Source organism: Cyprinus carpio, chromosome A15 (genome assembly GCF_018340385.1).
Source record: "Cyprinus carpio isolate SPL01 chromosome A15, ASM1834038v1, whole genome shotgun sequence".
In the NCBI taxonomy this organism is placed as follows: domain Eukaryota; kingdom Metazoa; phylum Chordata; class Actinopteri; order Cypriniformes; family Cyprinidae; genus Cyprinus; species Cyprinus carpio.
Genome location: NC_056586.1, coordinates 10,477,638 through 10,497,906, shown reverse-complemented (window position 1 = coordinate 10,497,906; position 20,269 = coordinate 10,477,638). Strand labels below are relative to the sequence as shown.

General features: G+C 40.9%; 1 protein-coding gene across 3 annotated transcripts in view; it reads left to right on the top strand.

Moving 5' to 3' along the window:
* Positions 1-20,269, top strand: part of LOC109059267 (Down syndrome cell adhesion molecule-like protein 1 homolog) — a 127,657-nt gene that overhangs the window by 69,980 nt on the left and 37,408 nt on the right. For 2 of the 3 annotated variants that reach the window (XM_042770976.1, XM_042770977.1), the window contains exons 4-7: positions 9,927-10,073; positions 10,474-10,752; positions 14,226-14,501; positions 16,972-17,268. In XM_042770976.1, the coding sequence (XP_042626910.1) occupies positions 9,927-10,073; positions 10,474-10,752; positions 14,226-14,501; positions 16,972-17,268 (999 nt within the window). The remainder of the gene's footprint in view (positions 1-9,926; positions 10,074-10,473; positions 10,753-14,225; positions 14,502-16,971; positions 17,269-20,269) is intronic. The other variant, XM_042770975.1, reaches the window with a different exon arrangement.

Below are 20,269 nucleotides of genomic sequence, written 5' to 3'. Positions count from 1 at the left end.
AATTCAGTATCAGAGCTAACAGTAAAAATTTTTGAGTGTGTTTATGCCTTGTATTCTGCACACTCAGCCTACAGGTTTAAGTCAACCTCACCAACCATTCCTCCATCAATCACTGTCTGTTACACGCATGCACTGTAAAGATTCATCTTGTCTCTAGTTTAACTGGCCTGGTTATTGTATTAATAATTGATAATCTGGCAAGATTTTTAGCAGCAAACACAGATTCATCTCTTGCCTGGTTTGCTTTTTTCCCCCCTCCAGACTGCAGATCTGCTCATGTTTCGTGGTGTTAGTCCTCTTGTGATGGGCATTAGATACAGATTTCTCAGTTCTGCTTCTTAAGGCCCATGTCCATATCAATTATCAATGAACCTTAATTATTAAACAAGGAGACTCACAAAAGGACTGCAAATGTGTTTGGATGTTGTCAACCGCTTTTATGTGTGTGTATGAAGACATAACAGCATAGAAGTAGAATAACACGATTTATTTATTTATTTATTTATTTATTAAATTTATTATTAAATGTATTTATTTATTTATTAAATGTATTAAATTTTATTGAATTTTAGTTTTTATTATTATTCTATTTTTTTTACATCACAATGGTTTCTCCAAGACAGCAATATTAGGTGAGCAAAATGAAAAGAGGTAAAATAAATAAATAAATAAATAATGTCATCTAGAGTTCCAGAAGAGATCTCAACCAAATCTCAAACTCTGCTCAAAAAAAAAGAAAAAAAAAAAAGACAAGAAAAAAGTCATTAAATTTCCAAAAATGTTCTCATTAAAACCAGATTTTCTGGAAGTTATGTCTGTGTTTATTTTTTTATTAACAAAAAATAAATAATTAACAATATTTGGAAAGTATTATTCTGAAAGTATATAATATAAAAGAATAACTGGGGCCTCCAGAACTATAAAAGAGCAACATATGATAACATTAACTTGTGGAGTCTTCAGCACATTACACGTTTTTCTCATTTTTTATCCTCTGATTCTCTCCATTTTTTTCCTAGTCTTCTGGCATCTATTTCCTCCACTTGTGTTCTTCCTGTTAAGGCCTCTCTTGTTCACCTTTCTTCTCCCTCCTTTCTTTCACATTGCACCCCTTGAATATTTATGGCCATTCTAATTAGGCTGCTGAGTGTGGGAGAGGTTTTAACCAGTACTGGCAGAAAGTGAAAGAGAAGGAAAAAGAAAACGAAAAAGAAAAAGAAAAAGAAAAAGAAAAAGGGAAGAATGCTGAAGGAAAGATCGTTTATCCTTCCTACTGTTTCCTATACATGTGTATATATGTGTATAAATACATAACTTTTTTCCCCCAGACATAAGCAGTAGTTGAGTTTGAATGTGGGCATCACAATTTCCCACTGTAGCAAACAGAGAGAGAGAGAGGGATAGAAGGAGGAGGGAAAAGAACGGCAGCTGGCATTTGACGGTGAAGCATGCCTTTTTAATGAGCATATTAGTCCTCCACAAACCCACTCTTCTCCAACCATTGCAAAGAGAGAGAGAAAGAGAGAGAAACATATAAGGGAGGGAAAACATGTAGGAAGGGTGTGGTGGAAAATAAAACAGTAAACTGAAAGTTCAAGGAGTGGAAGAGTGGAGGAAATGAGAAGGGTCTGGAAGAAGGAGAAAGTAAGAGAAAACCCAAATTTTACCAGTAAATGGGGGGTTGTAATCTTAACTTGAAACTTAAATGGAAAGTTCAACTAAAAAAATGTAAATTCTGTCTTTTATTTTTTGAAAAAAAAAAAAAAAAAAAAATGTTCCACAGAAGACGAAAAGTCAAACAGGTTTGGAATGACATAAGGGTTAGTAAATTATGACAGAATGTTCATTTTTGGGTGAACGTTTCCTTTTAGAATTTGAATTTTCACATGCGTCTCCTGAGGAGTAAGATGTTCCGCTTGGAACCCTACACAGTTGCAACCTGCAACCTCATAGAGAGGTGGAGACCGGTAACAGCTACATGAGCCGACCTTCAAATGTGACAAATATTCTGCATCAGCATCTCAGACACAATGTTTGCATTGTCATTGAGAGCCTGCGAGGTGTCAGGCGTCTTTTATCAAAATATGCTTCTATTATTACAAGACACTTCAGACTGCCTGTTCTCACTCTGCTTTGAATGTGAATAGAGCTGAAATGAAGGCGAGGTATCATTCATAAGCATAGATAGCGAAAGGGGGGCCACTGAAGGAATGAGTGGCTATTGTCGGGGGGTGTAGATGTCCTATTGTCAGCCGCTGAGTAATTATTTTACAACCAAGAGAAAGGAGAAGAAAAGAAATGATGGTGGCGGGGAGAGGTGGAGCAGAAGAGAGTTAGGGAGAGGGTGGTATTGATTCTGCCGGAGCTCTGTTCATTCCCATTCATGCCCCAGTCAGATAGTTCAGTTAATACAACATTCATTGAGGCCTTAAGATTTAGGGGGATGGCTGTTTTATTACAGTCCAATCTTAATTACTTCCTCAACACACACACGCCATACTGTGGGCAAATGTTAATTAATCATGTGATGTGGCTACACTGCAGTGTGGTAATTGTGTGTGTTTGCAGAGGTGTATCTGAGAGTGAAAGAGAGCAAGAGAGAGAATAAAGAAAAAAAGTGTCAGATTAGACAGACAGACAGACAGACAGATGATAGATAGATAGATAGATAGATAGATAGATAGATAGATAGATAGATAGATAGATAGATAGATAGATAGATAGATAGATAGATAGATAGATAGATAGATAGATAGATAGATAGATAGATAGATAGATAGATACCAGGTTGTTGTTTTTGTCCTCTGCAGAGTGCCTGGTGTAACATGATGTGGCATAGTGAGTTTAGTATTTGCAGTGTTGTGTTTTAGTGGCAATACACCTCTGTTCCATTGTTTCTATGTAAAAAGGACTGTATTGTGGACAGCGACATGGTCTGTAGCTGTCCAAGGTGCTGAACTGGAGCAGCCCTGTGGTAAATTCACTAATAGTAGTTCTAAAGTTGTGATTGTGTATTGGCGCTGTCTGTGGTGCTGAAATGTTCTGATATATATTTCTATATATTTATATATCCTGTTTCCAGCAAGAGTGGCTTTATGGCTCATGAATCAGGCTGAAGACAGATTTGTAGGTTATATCGCTGTATGTCACCAAAATACAGTTAGATAGTGTAACCCCACCCCTACATAATTATTTGCACACTTTTTGTGGCGGTGTATGTGGGCATATATAATTTGTATGTGTGAACATCATTGATATCAAAAGCAAATTAAGTTTTTCGGGGTGACTCTGCTCTGACCTTGGCGATGCAATGATGGCAGAATTTTGATCGTACATACACACACACACACATTGTGGCCAGGGGAACACATGTTTATAGTTGAACTCTCCACACTCAGCAATGTTTTATGCCTGCCCCCCGTGTCCTGTCATTAGGGCAAACTAGGACGGAGTAGGTACTCAAATGAATACTAACGTGCATGCGTGTATTATATAGGGGACAGCTGGCTCTTTATTTTACCATTCTGATACTCAGAAAGCAAATTCAAAATTCTGTCTTACATTTACATTTTACATGTATGCATTTAGCAGATGCTTTTATCCAAAGCGACTTAAAGTATATTCAGGCTATACATTTTTATTTGATTTTTTACCAGTATGAATTTGAATTCATACTGTCTTCATACTGTCACTCTGCCTTAGTATTTTGTGTAATCTAGTGAGGCTTATTGTGTTTTTTTTTTTTTTTTTTTTTTTTTTTTTTTTTAGTATAGTAAAACAGAAGGATTTTTTTAGCTGGAATTTTTAGATGGTCTAAGGGGGCATATTCCACTTTGGTCACCATCCAAGTCAGCAGCCCTAAAACTATCAGAGACACCTTTATTATAATTTTGTGGCCTTAGATGTCTGATTCTCAAAGAATGAATCTTGAGTTGCCCCTGGCCCCTCACATAGACTTGCATGAACATGCAATGGAAGTCAAGCTTGAATTATGTGTATATCTATAAACTATAATCATTGTAACAGTGGCTAAAGTAATATCAAGAAGCCGATATCCACCCAAACTGGAAAGTCTTATCGTATAACACAAGAGTCCAACTGAGAAAAAAGATCCATCAAATTATAATTAAACAACAGCAGCTTTTGTACCTGAGTTAGTGTGGAGTATTTGAGTCATATGCAGACCTCAAAACTGAAGGAAGTATCTCTGGGTGGAGACAGTGACTCGATCTAAAACAGGGGTCTAAAACTTGAGGGCCACAGCCCTAAAGAGTTTAGCTTCAACCCTAATTAAACACACCTGATCCAGCGAATCAAGTTCTTAAAGTTTAATTGAAAACTGCAGGTATGTGTATTGGAGCAGGGTTGGAGTTTTGCCCCCTGATCTGTGAGTCTTGAAAATGTATGGCTAAATAACCAAATGCGTGTGTACACAATTGTATTAAGGACTCAAATATAGGAGAAACAACCATGTGCTGTTACTGTGTGAACATGGGAGTAGAGATCACCCACACATATGTGATTGGGGTTCTCAGGAAGAGTAAGTTGGAAGGTTGGAGAATGGAGACGAGGAGAACAGCAGGAGCTAGAGAACAGCACAACTAGAGAACACAGGCTGAAGTTGGACAAGAGTGGGTGGGAAGTAAAGAGTGACAGCAGGGTGGAGAGAAGAGGTAGATGCAGAGAAAGGCACACTGGTGTGGAAATGTGTGGTGCATTGGTTGAAAAAAATCTGCTTCCTTCCCCAAATATACCTGCAAACTCTCTGTATCAGTAAATTACAAGAGAGCACACTATATGTGAATATAGTCTGAACTAAAGGGGATTGTTAGGCCTGACATACAGCGGAGCGTCTGCAAGCTCTTCACTCACAATATAACTCTAGTGCCTTATTGCACACCTGAAATGATTACAACAGAAACAATTAAGGGCAGAAATGTTTATTAGAACATTCATTTTGTGCCATCTTTCAAAAAAAAATAATAATAATAATTTCTGACATGTAGACTACGGTTAATATTTGGCCACTAGCACCTTGTCTACACTGGGTGCAACCCTTATTGCATTGCAACAGTTTGAGACTATCTATACTGAATGTCAAAACAAAAATTTCAAACCCAGTTGTACTATTATTGGAAATAGCACAAGAGTATGTCAAACATAGACATGTAGACATGATGTAAGGGTGCTCTGCCGTCATACTGTACACCAGGGGTGCCCAAACTTGGTCCTGGAGGGCCGGTGTCCTGCAGAGTTTAGATCCAACCCCAATTAGACACACCTGAACCAGCTTATCAAGCTCTTACTAGGCATACTAGAAACTTCCCGGTAGGTGTGTTAAGACAAGTTGGAGCTAAACTCTGCAGGACACCGGCCCCCCAGGACCAAGGTTGGGCACCCCTGCTGTACACAGTAGCTATTAAGCAAGTGTTTCACATCAAATATATTTGACCAATTGAAGTCCAGAACTGTCAAACGTTATTTCCAGTTCATTTTATAACCGATCTAGACATTTTTTCTTGAAGAGTCACACCTCATACATCCAGCATAAAGGCCCTTCACGTGTATAAAGGATAATTTGTTGTAAGACAAGACCAGAGGAGTGGGAATTCTAGAGTCATCTCTGGATACGCCATATTGCGTCAAGGAAGATTTGTTTGAGGCTTTCTTACAAAACCAGTAGTGGAGTGTGTGTTTGAGCATGACTGTTTCAGTGAAAAATAAAGAAGAAAAGAAGTCAACAATAGAGCCTTTTTTCACATCATCTCTCCTTCTCCATTCCATCACCAAGTGTCTTCCTTCACTTAGTGACATTGTTTTTATGTTTGATCCCTCCCACTCTGTTAGCTCTCTTGATTTTTGTCAGCATTCTGCATCGAAATGACGTTGAGTCCCACCCGCAGCCAATCAGAGCCCTGGCTGGCCTGTCTCTCCGTGTGTCAGGCTCTCCATGTGTGCCCTGGTAGCCCGTTTGTGACTTAACGAACAACCAAGTATTAGAATCCCCTCCATTTACACCCCTCCTTGCCAGCCTTCCCATCATCCCTCCCTCTTTCTTTCGCTCCATTTTTTGCACATGCCACCGCAGCGCCCCCTAACCCAAGTCACGTGAGTGCAGGGGCCCTAGCAACAGCGAAAGAGAGAGGGAAAAATGGAGCGAGAGAGGGAAAGAGGGAAAGAGGGAGGGGGAAGAGACGCAGAGCATTAATAAGTAATGGGCCGAACAGTTTGAAACCCGGTCCTCGTTAGCATTGCAGCGGCGCCATCATTTGCATGGCAGCTCCTAGAGCAAATTCAACAACAGCTTCAGCCCACACCCCTCTCTTTTTGTTTCTCTCTCCCTCCATCTTTATGTGTCTTTCGTTCTGTCATCTCACAATCTCCTTCCAATTGTCTCTTTCTCTCTTTCATTTTTTTTATTTGTGATATTTCAGTATTTCTCTTCTCTCATCTCGTGAGCATCTTCTTCCTCTTTTCCTTTCTGTTGTCATTCTGTCATTCTCCGCCCCTTCCTCGGAGTCTCCTGGCATCCATGCGTTAAGATTCTCTTTTTGTTGTTGTTCTATTTTCCACACTATTGTGTATTTCACATTACTATTCATATCCTCTATTATTCTGTTTCTGTTTACTTTGAAAATGATGGCAAGAAAATGGCGGCTTTACTTCCGGTAGGGTTTTATTTTTAGACTAGATCTTTCCCAGCTGCATTCACACAGTCCTGTGCTGAGGAAGCGAGATAGTTTGCCTGCCCTCCTGACATTCTGTAAAAAAACACATCCTCGAACATGTATACAAACCTCTTTTCCCTTTATGTGTGTGTGAGTGTGTTTCTCTGGCCTTTGGGAGACTGTGTAGAGTGAGATGTAACTGGAAGGTTGCCATGCTCCACACATAAATCCAATTCCACATTTTTCTTCTTCCATCGGTCTGACATGATGCCCCAGGCTGCCCATGCTACACACTCCAGCACTACCACAGAACCTTGTATGTGTGTGGTACACTCAAGCCCTTGTTTTAGACAGACCTTACATGCCCCCCCTCTAATCCTCCGTGCACACACACACACACACACACACACACACACATGCACACACCTCAAGGCGAAGGAAGACTAGACAGGAATTGATCTGCACTCCCAAACAGAACTGATCACAAGGAGACGTGGGACTAATATGTGCATAGCTCTGTCTGCCTCTCCTTTAATCCATCAATCTCCATTTTTAAATCAGCACACCCAATGGGTCACTTATTCAGTGAAGTCAAATGTCTCATGTACAGTCACACACAGACAGGCATGTGCTCTGTTCTGACAAGCAAAAGGCAAGTACCCAAATAAAGAACTTTACCGCTTTTAAGATGCAGATGTTGGAACCACGGCTTAGCAGTGCATTTAGCTGTGGTGCTCATATGGACAGTGTGGGTTTGAATATAGCTTGCAACATCCCTCTATGCCATTCCTCCTCCTCATTTCAGTTTATAAGGCCAAACATAAGCAGACGAACTGTAAAACAAACAAATAATATCTAATATATTTTTTTTTATGAGAAAACAGTTGAAAAGAACAGGGTGAACATTTTTCAAAATGTATTTGTTTGTGTTCTTCAGAAGAATTTGATTTGGAACAACATGAGTAAATGATTATTTCATTGCATTTGTGCAATAAATCATACAGCTAAGAAAAAAAAGGTAGAGTGAAAAAGAAAACGAGTGAGAAAGAGAGAGACCTTGTGTCCCTGGTTGCTGATATTTAATTTACCAGTCTTCACAATGAGAAAGATTCAAGTGACTTGGATTAAACCAAAACTACTCACTGACTACCTTTCTTTCTCTCGCTCGCTCTCCCTCCCTGGTCTCTCGCTCTGGGTGAAATGTTGTGACAGTATTGCGCTGATGTTGTAGGGGGTTAAAGTCACCAAGTGCATATTATCCTGTAAGGCTTAATATGCAGGTTGAAGCGCGAGGGCCGACTCTTAAATTACAGTTTGCCGGGCCTAGCACTCAGCATGACAATACCAACACAGACACTGTGTTACGTCTATACACACACACTTATACACACGTGTGCTCGCACTTAGCTGTTGTACGAAAATTCATTCAGCAATATATTTTTGTGATGCAAATATTCATGCAACCATACACATGCAGCCAATGCCGCACACATGTACTTCATTTCATTGTCTTATCACATGGCTTTGACATTTACACAGATGCACGCTAAATTTATCTTTGTTTCCAGACATTGTCTTTGTTTGTCTGTGGCTACTATCTGTGTGTGTGTGTGTGTGTGTGTGTGTGTGTGTGTGCATGTGCGTGAGAGAGTAAGCTGCTTGTTATAGTGATGGAGTGTGTGTGTGGGCTGCCGAGTCAAGCCTGTCCTCTCCGCTTTCATAAATCTGCGTTGGATGAAGCTCTCGAGCCATAAAATGCATCGATCGCCATCCTTCACACACACACACACACACACACACACACACACACACACACACACACACACACACACACACACACACACACACACACACACACACACACACACACACATTCTTCCCACAGGCTAATCCTGCTTTCTGAACGTTGTATCTTGTTGAGTGAGTTTTGAATGCACAAGCGTGTCCTAATATAGAGGAATAAACATGACGCATGGCAACTAGTCAACTAATGACACCTCAGCATAAATATATAAACACATCTTCACGTTTGTAATGAGTAACAGTGTGGATATGACTCCAGATGTTGACCTATACCTGAAAGTTTGTTCACAGTGTGTTTACAGTGTGTTTACAACTGTGTTTACATCTGTGTTTGTGTCAGACTTGTGTGTTTTGTTTTTACCTTTTTTTTTTTTTAATGTATTTATTAACCTTTCCAGTTCAGTTTTCTCATAATGGTGTGTTTGGCCCAATGCACATGCCCTGCCTGGCTGGAAAAACTAGGACACACACACACACACACACACACACACACACACACACACACACACACACACACACACACACAGGGACTGACTGTTCTCACACACTGACATACTTTGCTGTTGCTATTGTGTCCAGTGATGTGCAGTTTAGCAGAACACACACAAACTCTTCTTTTACACACCTAAGTCATCCCAGAGGAACTTTTTTTTTCTTTGCTTTGCTTTGAGGTAGATCTTTTATAGCTCAGAAGATTTCTCAGTTGTTTCAATTAAGTATCAACCTCATCTTATATATTTCTGATGTTTTTTTTAGGATACAAGCCTGAGATGATATTTCCCCCCTTGGAGAAAGAATGTAGAAACTGATCTCATCGTTCAAAATCAAACAGTGTATATACAAATTCTAAACATGAAAACAAACACACACATAATCAACACATCAAACATCTTTTTCAAGATGTCATAGTCTTCAAAGTCTTTTTGTGTCAGAAACATTCACAACTAAAATGTACTTAATTGAATAAGAAGGACTGTAAGTGAAAGAGATACACTTACTTCTGGCTTCTGGACAAGTGCTGCATTGTAAAATACGGCCTTCATGAATGTACAGATAAATCAGAGTTAGGCTTTGCTGATGTGAAATGACTGTGTCAGTAATATACTGTTACAATAACATACACATCAAATATTAAAACGCTCTCTCTTTCTTACTTTGTAATGGATTACTTGCGGTATCCTTCAAAAATGCTTTCATATCTGTATGCATGTTCGTTTTTGAATGTCGTGACTATAAAACTCAGTTGACAAGTTTTTTTCTTTTTTTCTTCAGTTATAACTTTTGGATTTTTGTAAAAGTTTTATGATGGATTCTGTGACTAACTGAATAGAATAACTGATCTGTAGTTGAAGAGTTATAAAGTTGGTCCTCAGTTGACTTTTGGATATCTTATTTTTGCTGGCCAAAGAAACCCATGAGCATATGTTTATTTCATCTCTTCTCCTCTCTCTTCAGGTAACAGGTTTTTCCTGACATCATATGGGGCCCTCTACATATCTGACGTTCAGAAAGAGGACGCCCTCTCTACCTACCGCTGCATCACCAAGCACAAATACAGCGGAGAAACCAGGCAGAGCAATGGGGCTCGTCTGTCTGTGCTGGGTGAGTGTGTGGGTTTGTGTCGGTTTCCTGGGTTGTTGACACTTCTTGGTCATATTTGTCAGTCCTAATGCACTAAGCATATTTCCATAATTAGATTTGTTACTGTCTTGGATGTGCTTCTTTGAGAAATAACATTAAGATCCTAATTTATGTCATTTATATTTAAAGGGATTATGTCTTACATTTTAAAAGTCTACTTATGATGTTAGTCAAAGGTTCTTGCAGAACAAAAAAAAAAAATGCTACAATTTAGTTTAATATGAGCATTTTCTTAATCTTTCCTGACCATTAATCAGGCAGTTTTGCTAGTGTAACTTTAAGACTTATTTATGTAAATGACTAAACATAAATTGGCTACAATTGCTTGGTCTGTCTTTAAGAACGTTCACTCTGTCCTTAGACCCCAATGAAACCCCACCTTCTGTGATGGACAGTTTCCAGTCAGGAGAAGTACAAGTGGGGAGAAGCATAGAGCTGCCCTGTATTGCCTCCGGTTACCCCAACCCCACCATCCGCTGGTTGAAAGATGGAAGGCCACTTCCTGCTGACTCCCGCTGGACACGGCGACTGACTGGCCTCACAATCAGCGACCTCCGTCTAGAAGACTCTGGAAACTACATCTGCGAAGTCACCAACAGCTTCGGCTCTAAAGAGGTCACAGGACACCTTAATATCATCGGTGAGGAGAAAAAAAAAAAGATAAAATAAAATAATAAATAAAGGGCAAAAGGAAAAGAGGGGAGTTACAAGAAAAGGGACTGGTGGTAAGACAGGACTGAATGATGAAAGATGTCACCATTATACTGTTGGTAAGAAAACCAAAAAAACAAAGCTTTTCAAAAGTTATAAGCTACCTTTACCATTTAACTTGCCATAGATTTAAGCATGATGTGTTCTTTGATCAACATACTTTTAGGTTCTGGAACCACATGCCTATAAACTTAAAATTTAAGGTAAGGATTATGTTCGCTATTTGGAATGTTCTTCCAGGACCAACAAAATGGCCAGGAACATGTTCTGTTGGCAGAATGTTATCAACCTTTTCGCTTCATTAAAGGGATAGTTCACCCAAAAATGGAAATTATGTCATTAATGACTCACCCTCATGTCGTTCCAAACCCGTAAGACCTCCGTTCATCTTCGGAACACAATTTAAGATATTTTAGATTTAGTCAGAGAGCTTTCTTACCCTCCATTGAAAATGTATGTACGGTATACTGTCCATGTCCAGAAAGGTAATAAAAACATCATCAGAGTAGTCCATGTGACATCAAAGGGTCAGTTAGAATTTGTTGAAGCATCGAAAATACATTTTGGTCCAAAAATAACAAAAATTACTTTATTCAGCATTGTCTTCTCTTCCGGGTCTGTTGTGAGTGTGTTCACAACACTGCAGTGACACTGCTGACATACGATGCTGCTGACGTGTTTTCTTTGTTAATGGGCGCACCAGAAAACACGTCAGCAGCATCCTACGTCAGTAGCGTCACTGCAGTGTTGTGAACAGTGCTGAATAAAGTCGTAATTTTTGTTATTTTTGGACCAAAATGTATTTTCGATACTCCAACAAATTCTAACTGACCCTTTGATGTCACATGGACTACTTTGGTGATGTTTTTATTACCTTTCTGGACATGGACAGTATACCGTACATACATTTTCAATGGAGGGTCAGAAAGCTCTCTGACTAAATCTAAAATATCTTAAACCGTGTTCTGAAGATGAATGGAGGTCTTACGGGTTTGGAACGACATGAGGGTGAGTCATTAATGACATAATTTTTGGGTGAACTAACCCTTTAAGTAGAACATATTCTTGGATCAACATCATTGTCCTGGAACAACATTCCTATTAAACAAGTGTACTTAGGTTAGGTATATGGATAGAGCTGTGGTTGGTGTGGGCTTCAACATAACATCAAAATAAAAGAATAAAAATAACTATGACTGACATCTACTTCCATAAATAACAAAAAAAACATCAAAAAAAAAAATCAAAAATCAAAATCAAACAAAACAACATAGTAGGCATGGGCCGGTATGAGATTTTGACGGTATGATAACCTTAAGCAGAAATATCACGGTTTCACGGTATCACAGTATTGTTGTTACCTCTCTCAAATGTGTTATTTATAAATGACTGGGTAAAAAAAAAAAAAAAAAAAAAAAAAAAACATTTTTTTTTTTTTTTTCGCTGGACAATATACATTTTGTTTTTGAGCAACATACAGAATATTAGAAACAGTAGAATTAATTTATTTTTTCTTTGATTTCCTAAAAAAAATTATTTAACCTAAATATGTAATTACAGTTATTTGATTTTAGTTATATAATTCATATACATATAATTTATATCATTTAATATAATTTTGTTATATAATAATAATCATGCACATAAACCCAATTTGAAGCAAAAACAGAATGTTCTGACAAGCTTTTTGAAATTATATTACATGCCTGAATGAAACAAACAGCAGAAGCTCTGAATGAGATGCATATTCACTCTCTGACAGCAGGAGGCGCCTCTGGAACACCAGATACAGTGTTTCCTTGGTTACCGCTGTAAACAAAGCTGCGCTTCACTGAAACACTGCTTTAATATGAACTATACAGAGACGAGATGAAAAGAAAATACCACGTAATCTTTTCAGAAGACAGCCAGCTCCCCTCAGAAACACATTCATATAAAACCCCTAAATCGATATTGAGGATTTTCTTCCAATAGTTTGTGCATCATGAACAGTAAATGATCAGCCTAATACAGTATTTTTCTCTGTGCATCTGTCTTCAGCGCCTCTGGCCTGTGTTAACGGGGATTAACAGACTTCATATTTTCACATAAATTACATTTTGGAAAATGATTGCATTGCAACACAGTTTGTGCATGTTCAGAACAGAGAGTTACAATAAGGCAAAAAACGGCCGGTTACCAATCGCGTAAAGGCCAAAGTATACTTCGCCCGTCCTCGCACCGTCGGCATCCAGTGGGCTTGTGGACAGCCGTGCACCCCGTGGTACTGCGCATGTGTCAAGCTCATCCGTCCGCGCTCATCCGTGGTTGAGTATACTTTTGAAAGCAGTGGGGATGTGGCTGTGTGCGAGACGAAAAGGAACGCTGAATGTGAAGTGTACCTGGGCCTTATGTTCCCGGGGCAGCTCCTTAAGTTCAGCCATCCTACACACGTGACTGACCGCTCGCTCGCATCAACAGGAGGAGGAGGGGTCAGTGTTACTCTCTACTCTACACTGCACTCAGCCTGAGGGAATCCTACACTTTCAGTCATTGAGCAGACACGGAAAACAGCGCAAACCGAAATTTATAATGGAAAATATTAGAGGTTTTAAAACCGTTAAATTTTCAAAAAGTCGTATAAAACAAAAAAAGTAATCAACCCACCCATGACAACAAAATATACTATTTCTAAAAGCAGAAACCAAAATCTTGTGGCAAGTGTCCTCATATTTGCTCCTGGAGTTCAACATTCCTGTAGAAGGTTTAGTTCTGCCCCTTGCTTCCATTTTACGTACATACTTGAAATTTTCAACTTAACCAAAGTAATTTGATTAGCTGGTTCAGGTGTGTTGGAGTTGGAACTAACCTCTGCAGGAAGTTTGTTCTCCCCAAACATGGATGAGGACACTTGCTACAGGGTTTGGCTGTACCTTAGGAGTACCCACCTTTGATAGTACAAGGGTTAACCCAAGAATCTTAGACCAGTGGGATGGTATTGGCTGGAGCCGAGGGGAATAGAGGAAGGGGAGTTGGGGTGGACATTTGGACATTTAGCCGGTGGGCACATCGCACCGGTGTGCTCACAAAGATTTTGACAGATTAGGAGGGGAGGAGGGCACACACACACATACATGCCCAGACACACACACAATCACACACAGAGGCCTCTAGCACATTACACCAACAGCCTTATTGCTCATTGACATTTCCTCTATCTATCTATCTATCTATCTATCTATCTATCTATCTATCTATCTATCTATCTGTCTGTCTGTCTGTCTGTCTGCCTGTCTCTCTAAGATACCATAATTCAGTTTTTTAGACAAAACTTACCCTAAGACTCAGATAATCTCTCTCTCTCTCTCTCTCTCTCTCTCTCTCTCCCCCCCCCTCTCTCTCTGTCTTTCTCTTTCTCCACAGAGCCTCTGAGAGTCACATTATCCCCCAAGAACCTGAAAACAGGCATCAGCAGCACAGTGATTCTGTCCTGTGCCGTTCAGGGCTCGCCCCATTTCACCGTCTCCTGGTTTCGCAACACAGAACCCATTGTGCCTGACCAGCACTTCTCCATCCAGGGAGCCCACAATGAAACTCTCTTCATCACGGCAGCCCAAAAAAGACACTCAGGGGCATATCAGTGCTTCGCCACCCGCAAGGGTCAGACCGCACAGGACTTCTCCATCATACTGCTTGAGGGTGAGTGGAAAGAGTGGATAATGGAATAGCACTGAAGGTTGTGGTTCTGATTTTAACTCTAAAGCGTACAATTATTATTATTTTTTTGTATTTTTATATCAAAGTTCCAAAGTTAGATTATTATGACTTTTCAGCAAGTTACAATTTGCCCTTAATGAATGTGAAACACTGCACGAAGAAAATACCTAAACCAAAAGAAACCAAGCAACTGAAATTAAATAGGATTAATTGTATTAATACTGACCACAATTTGCAGCAACAAAGCAAAATTATTTAAAAATATACAACTAATAAAAATGAGGGCTAATAGATTAAAACTATCGTTGTCACGTCCAAGGACTGTTCTGTGTGTTTTGATCTAGTTTTCCCTCGTGTTTTCCTATGCCCATATTTGGTCTCCCTGTTCCTGTTCCCTGATTGTATTCTATTTAATTCCAGGTGTGTCTCGTTTTTCCCTGATTGAGTTGTGTATTTAAGGATTGTTCTGTTCTCCTGAAGTTGTTCTTATTTTGGATTATTATTAAAGATTGTTGAAGTTTATTCTACGCCTCCTCGTCTCTTCATTTCCTCGCTCCAGTGAATTTTGACAGAACAGTGGACCTAAAAAGAGAAGGATGACAGCAGCTGAGGACAGACTGTTGCATTTGCGGCAGGGCGGTTGGAGGTTGGAGCGATATAACCGGATGAGCTGGCACGACGCCGCTCAGATGCGTGTTTCCAGCTGGGGCTTGACGACGAGACTATCCACTGCGATCACCACAAGACTAACAACTGCTACCAACCAACAGCCATATAAGGCTGCGAACCAGCAGCCATATTACCCTGCAGCCCAAGACTGGTTGCACACTGAAGCTAAGCAGGGTTAAGCCTGGTCAGTACCTGGATGGGAGACCTCCCGGGAAAACTAGGTTGCTGCTGGAAGGGGTGTTAGTGAGGCCAGCAGGGGGTGCTCACTCTGTGGTCTGTGTCGGTCCTAATGCCCCAGTGTAGTGATGGGGACACTATACTGACAAAAAAAGCACCGTCTTTCAGATGAGACATTACACTGAGGCTCCTCCCTCGTCCTCAGCCCAGAACCATTCAGCAGACAAGCCCACCAGCCACTCCAAAGTCAAGCCCGCCAGCTGTGCCATTGTCAAGCCCGCCGGCCAGTTCACTCCCAAGTCCTCAGCTGACAGCAGCCTGATCCTTAACCCCAAATCAAGGGAGGAATCTAAGGAGGAAGCGACTGTCGGCTAGAGCCCCTGAGTCCACTCCAGTGTCGACTCCAGCCCCTGAGTCCGCTCCAGAAAGGGCTCTAGTTCCTATGTTCAGCCCTAAGAGGGCTCCAGTTCCCACATTCAGCCCTAAGAGGGCTCCAGTTTCCATATCCAGCCCGAAGAGGGCTCCAGTCCCCACATCCAGCCCAGTGAGGGCCGCTGTTCCCACATCCTGTGCCTCAGAAGCCGATATTCTCCCCAAGCATTTTTTTTTTGGGGGGGGTTATAGGGATCCACCTGTAGAGGTCGGGCCAGGGCCAAGCCTGGCCTCCTGAACTGTCTGCTCCGCAATGGCCCCGCTGAGTTACCTGCTCCACAATGGCCTCCTAGTCTGCCTGCTCCGCTATGGAACCCTGATCCGGTACTGTCTTGGAGGCATTCCGTCCTGTCCAAGCCTGTCCTGAGGGACCTCCAAGGTGCCCACCGATGTTATGTGGCGCGAGGTCGCGCCTTCCGGAGGGGGTCGTAATGTCACGCCCAAGCACTGTTCTGTGTGTTTTGATCTAGTTTTTCCTCGTGTTTTCCTATGCCAGTATTTGGTCTCCCTGTTCCTTGATTGTGTTCTATTTGATTCCAGGTGTGTCTCGTTTTTCCCTGATTGAGTTGTGTATTGAAGGATTGTTCTGTTCAGAGTTTCGTCATCCACTGTTAAAAGTCATTCTTTCTCTGTTCTCCTGAAGTTGCTATTATTTTGGATTATTATTAAAGATTGTTGAATTTTATTCTACGTCTCCTCGTTCCCTCACTCCAGTGAATTTTGACAGTCGTGCTCAATCTAATGATTTTGTGACAGTTTTAGAAAAAAGGAATAAAACAGTAATAATGTATTTTGCTACAAAAAAATATCATGCAAAGTTTTTCAGCTGAAATTATTCACAGACCCCTATCTATCTTAAAGGGATCCCCAGTTTGTATACTTCTAAATGTAAACTCGCATTAAGATTTTACAGTTTAATGTTATTGCATGCAGTTAAATTAAGTTCAGACAAAATATTCAAGAATTTGGTTTTAATTCAATGTAAACACATTTACTTTCTTTTTTCACATCATGTCTGGTTAGGACACATTGTCATTCATGCAATTCAGAGGCAAGACAAAATTAGTGACACTGACAAATTTTGAACTCTTCTTATGAAATAAACATTTCATCAGTGCACCTTTCAAAGATTCTGAAGTCTTCTTTCTGTATTCCTCTCTCTTTTTCCTGTCAGACGGCACCCCACGGATTGTCTCGTCTTTCAGTGAGCGCGTAGTAGCCCCTGGCGAGCCTTTCTCTCTCATGTGTGCGGCCAAAGGTGCTCCACCCCCCACCATCACCTGGACGCTGGACGACGAGCCGGTAGCGCGGGACTCGGCGCACCGGGCCAGCCAGTACACGCTCTCCGACGGCTCCACTGTCTCGCATGTCAACGTTACCAACCCCCAGATCCGCGACGGGGGCGTGTACCGCTGCGCCGCACGCAACTCGGCCGGTAGCGCCGAGTACCAAGCGCGCATAAACGTAAGAGGTGCCTGTCTACTTTTCAATCTCAGACGTCTAGGGTTATAACCCACCACTTTCCCGACCCTTGACCCCTGAAGTCCTCCACCTCATCTCAATTCCAGATATCATTGGTTCTTATCAACTCAAGTATCATTGTGTGTGTGTGTGTGTGTGTGTGTGTGCTTGTGTGGGGTGGGTGGGGGTATGTGTGTGGGTGGAGTGTCTTATGTTGTTTGTTCATTACAGTGCTGTCACCTGTGCGTTTTCTCATCTTGAACGCCATTCTTTCCACTGTCAGATCATCCGTTTGTGTACTCAGTATCTTTCCACTTCTCCTGTTTGTCTCTCCATCTGCTGAGTCTTTGTTCCTCTCTTTCACACATACACGGTGTCTCTGTCTCGATGTCGCCGGCTGGCTGGCACATGTGTGGTGTCCTGGCTGTTCTGGGACAGAGCAGAGATCTGGCAACAGGGAGACGCCATCACGCCAAAGAGAAAAGAGACACGTCAGATAAGAAACCAGACTGAGAGGAGAGAAGATGAGTTGAAATGGTAGAGAAGTGTAGAAACAAGAGAAAAAACTAGGAAAAACTCAAATTAGAGGAAAGGAAAGAAGTGGAGTAGAGACAAAAGAAGATGACACAAATGGAAAAAATGGACATACTGTATATATATTTTTCTTTATTATGATGTATTATAGTGTCATCCATTTCCTCTGTAATTCCATATGGATTACTGAAAAAGTATGTCGACTGGGGACTTTATTTTGTCCATTGGTTGATCATTTGGATTTTGATATGTGGCTGTTTTACTTAAAAATGAATGAAAACACATTCAAGTCAATTGTGGTTGGGTGGTGTTTAAGTGAACTAAATGATTTTGAAAAGTCTAGTATATGTCACCAGAGAGAAGTATGTCATTTCACTGGAAAATCAAGTTTTGACTTGACATACAGTGGCAAATGAATATAGACTCTATGATGATAATCTCTACCCTTCGATTAGTAATGAATACTGATTATTTCACAGACAAAGTGGAATTCTAAGTTTGGCTCATTGTTACCAAGTTAACTTGATACTAAGTGCCTCAAAAAATTATTTGAATATCTTTTAACTGATACTTTTCGAAGGGAGTTACGAGACATTCACTATGACCTGAATATATATCTAAATATTTGATGCCACTTACCTGACAAACGTTGACAATTCCAATAATAATTTCATCCACAGAAGCATTTGTTCCATCAACCCAGTACCTTGTTTCCAGTCAGACAGATAAATCCCAGTGCGCTATTACTCTCGGACGTTGTGTTCAGTCAGTCAATCAGATTAAGTTTGCAAGATTGAGAATAGAGATTGAGTTCTTTGAATATTATGAATCAGGTAGTAAGTGAACCGACTGTGGGCGTTCCATGGGCGTGTCTTCTGTGCCTCAGACTAAGAGTGATATTGAGTCGTGTTGACAGGCCTGTTGAATTCTCTCTTCTTCTCTGAAATGTTCAGTTATGACATATCTGTCTGCTTTAAGGAGACATGCCAGAACAATGATTGCAGTGAGAATGAGACCCTGTGCCAGGGAGCCACAGTTGTGCGCACAAATGTTGAATGATACCAACGCTCATGGACATATTCATAGAGTCTTAAAACACTACTGCCTGACTAATACACTCTGACCGCAGTACACTCATGAAAACTGACACCATTGACTTTAACGCACACACTATCCATATCACGCACACACATTTATTCTTAAAATGATAGTTTCACAACACAATACAGGTCCTTCTCAAAAAATTAGCATATTGTGAAAAAGTTCATTATTTTCCATAATGTAATGATAAAAATTAAACTTTCATATATTTTAGATTCATTGCACACCAACTGAAATATTTCAGGTCTTTTATTGTTTTAATACTGATGATTTTGGCATACAGCTCATGAAAACCCAAAATTCCTATCTCAAAAAAATTAGCATATCATGAAAAGGTTCTCTAAACGAACTATTAACCTAATCATCTGAATCAACTAATTACTCTAAACACCTGCAAAAGATTCCTGAGGCTTTTAAAAACTCCCAGCCTGGTTCATTACTCAAAACTGCAATCACGGGTAAGACTGCTGTCCAGAAGGCCATCATTGACACCCTCAAGCGAGAGGGTAAGACACAGAAAGAAATTTCTGAAACGAATAGGCTGTTCCCAGAGTGCTGTATCAAGGCACCTCAGTGGGAAGTCTGTGGGAAGGAAAAAGTGTGGCAAAAAAACACTGCACAACGAGAAGAGGTGACCGGACCCTGAGGAAGATTGTGGAGAAGGACCGATTCCAGACCTTGGGGGACCTGCGGAAGCAGTGGACTGAGTCTGGAGTAGAAACATCCAGAGCCACTGTGCACAGGCGTGTGCTTTTGAACCAGAAACAGCGGCAGAAGCACCTGACCTGGGCTACAGAGAAGCAGCACTGGACTGTTGCTCAGTGGTCCAAAGTACTTTTTTCAATGAAAGCAAATTTTGCATGTACATTCGGAAATCAAGGTGCCAGAGTCTGGAGGAAGACTGGGGAGAAGGAAATGCCAAAATGCCTGAAGTCCAGTGTCAAGTACCCACAGTCAGTGATGGTCTGGGGTGCCATGTCAGCTGCTGGTGTTGGTCCACTGTGTTTTATCAAGGGCAGGGTCAATGCAGCTAGCTATCAGGAGATTTTGGAGCACTTCATGCTTCCACCTGCTGAAAAGCTTTATGGAGATGAAGATTTCGTTTTTCAGCACAACCTGGCACCTGCTCACAGTGCCAAAACCACTGGTAAATGGTTTACTGACCATGGTATTACTGTGCTCAATTGGCCTGCCAACTCTCCTGACCTGAACCCCATAGAGAATCTGTGGGATATTGTGAAGAGAAAGTTGAGAGACGCAAGACCCAACACTCTGGATGAGCTTAAGGCCGCTATCGAAGCATCCTGGGCCTCCATAACACCTCAGCAGTGCCACAGGCTGATTGCCTCCATGCCACGCCGCATTGAAGCAGTCAT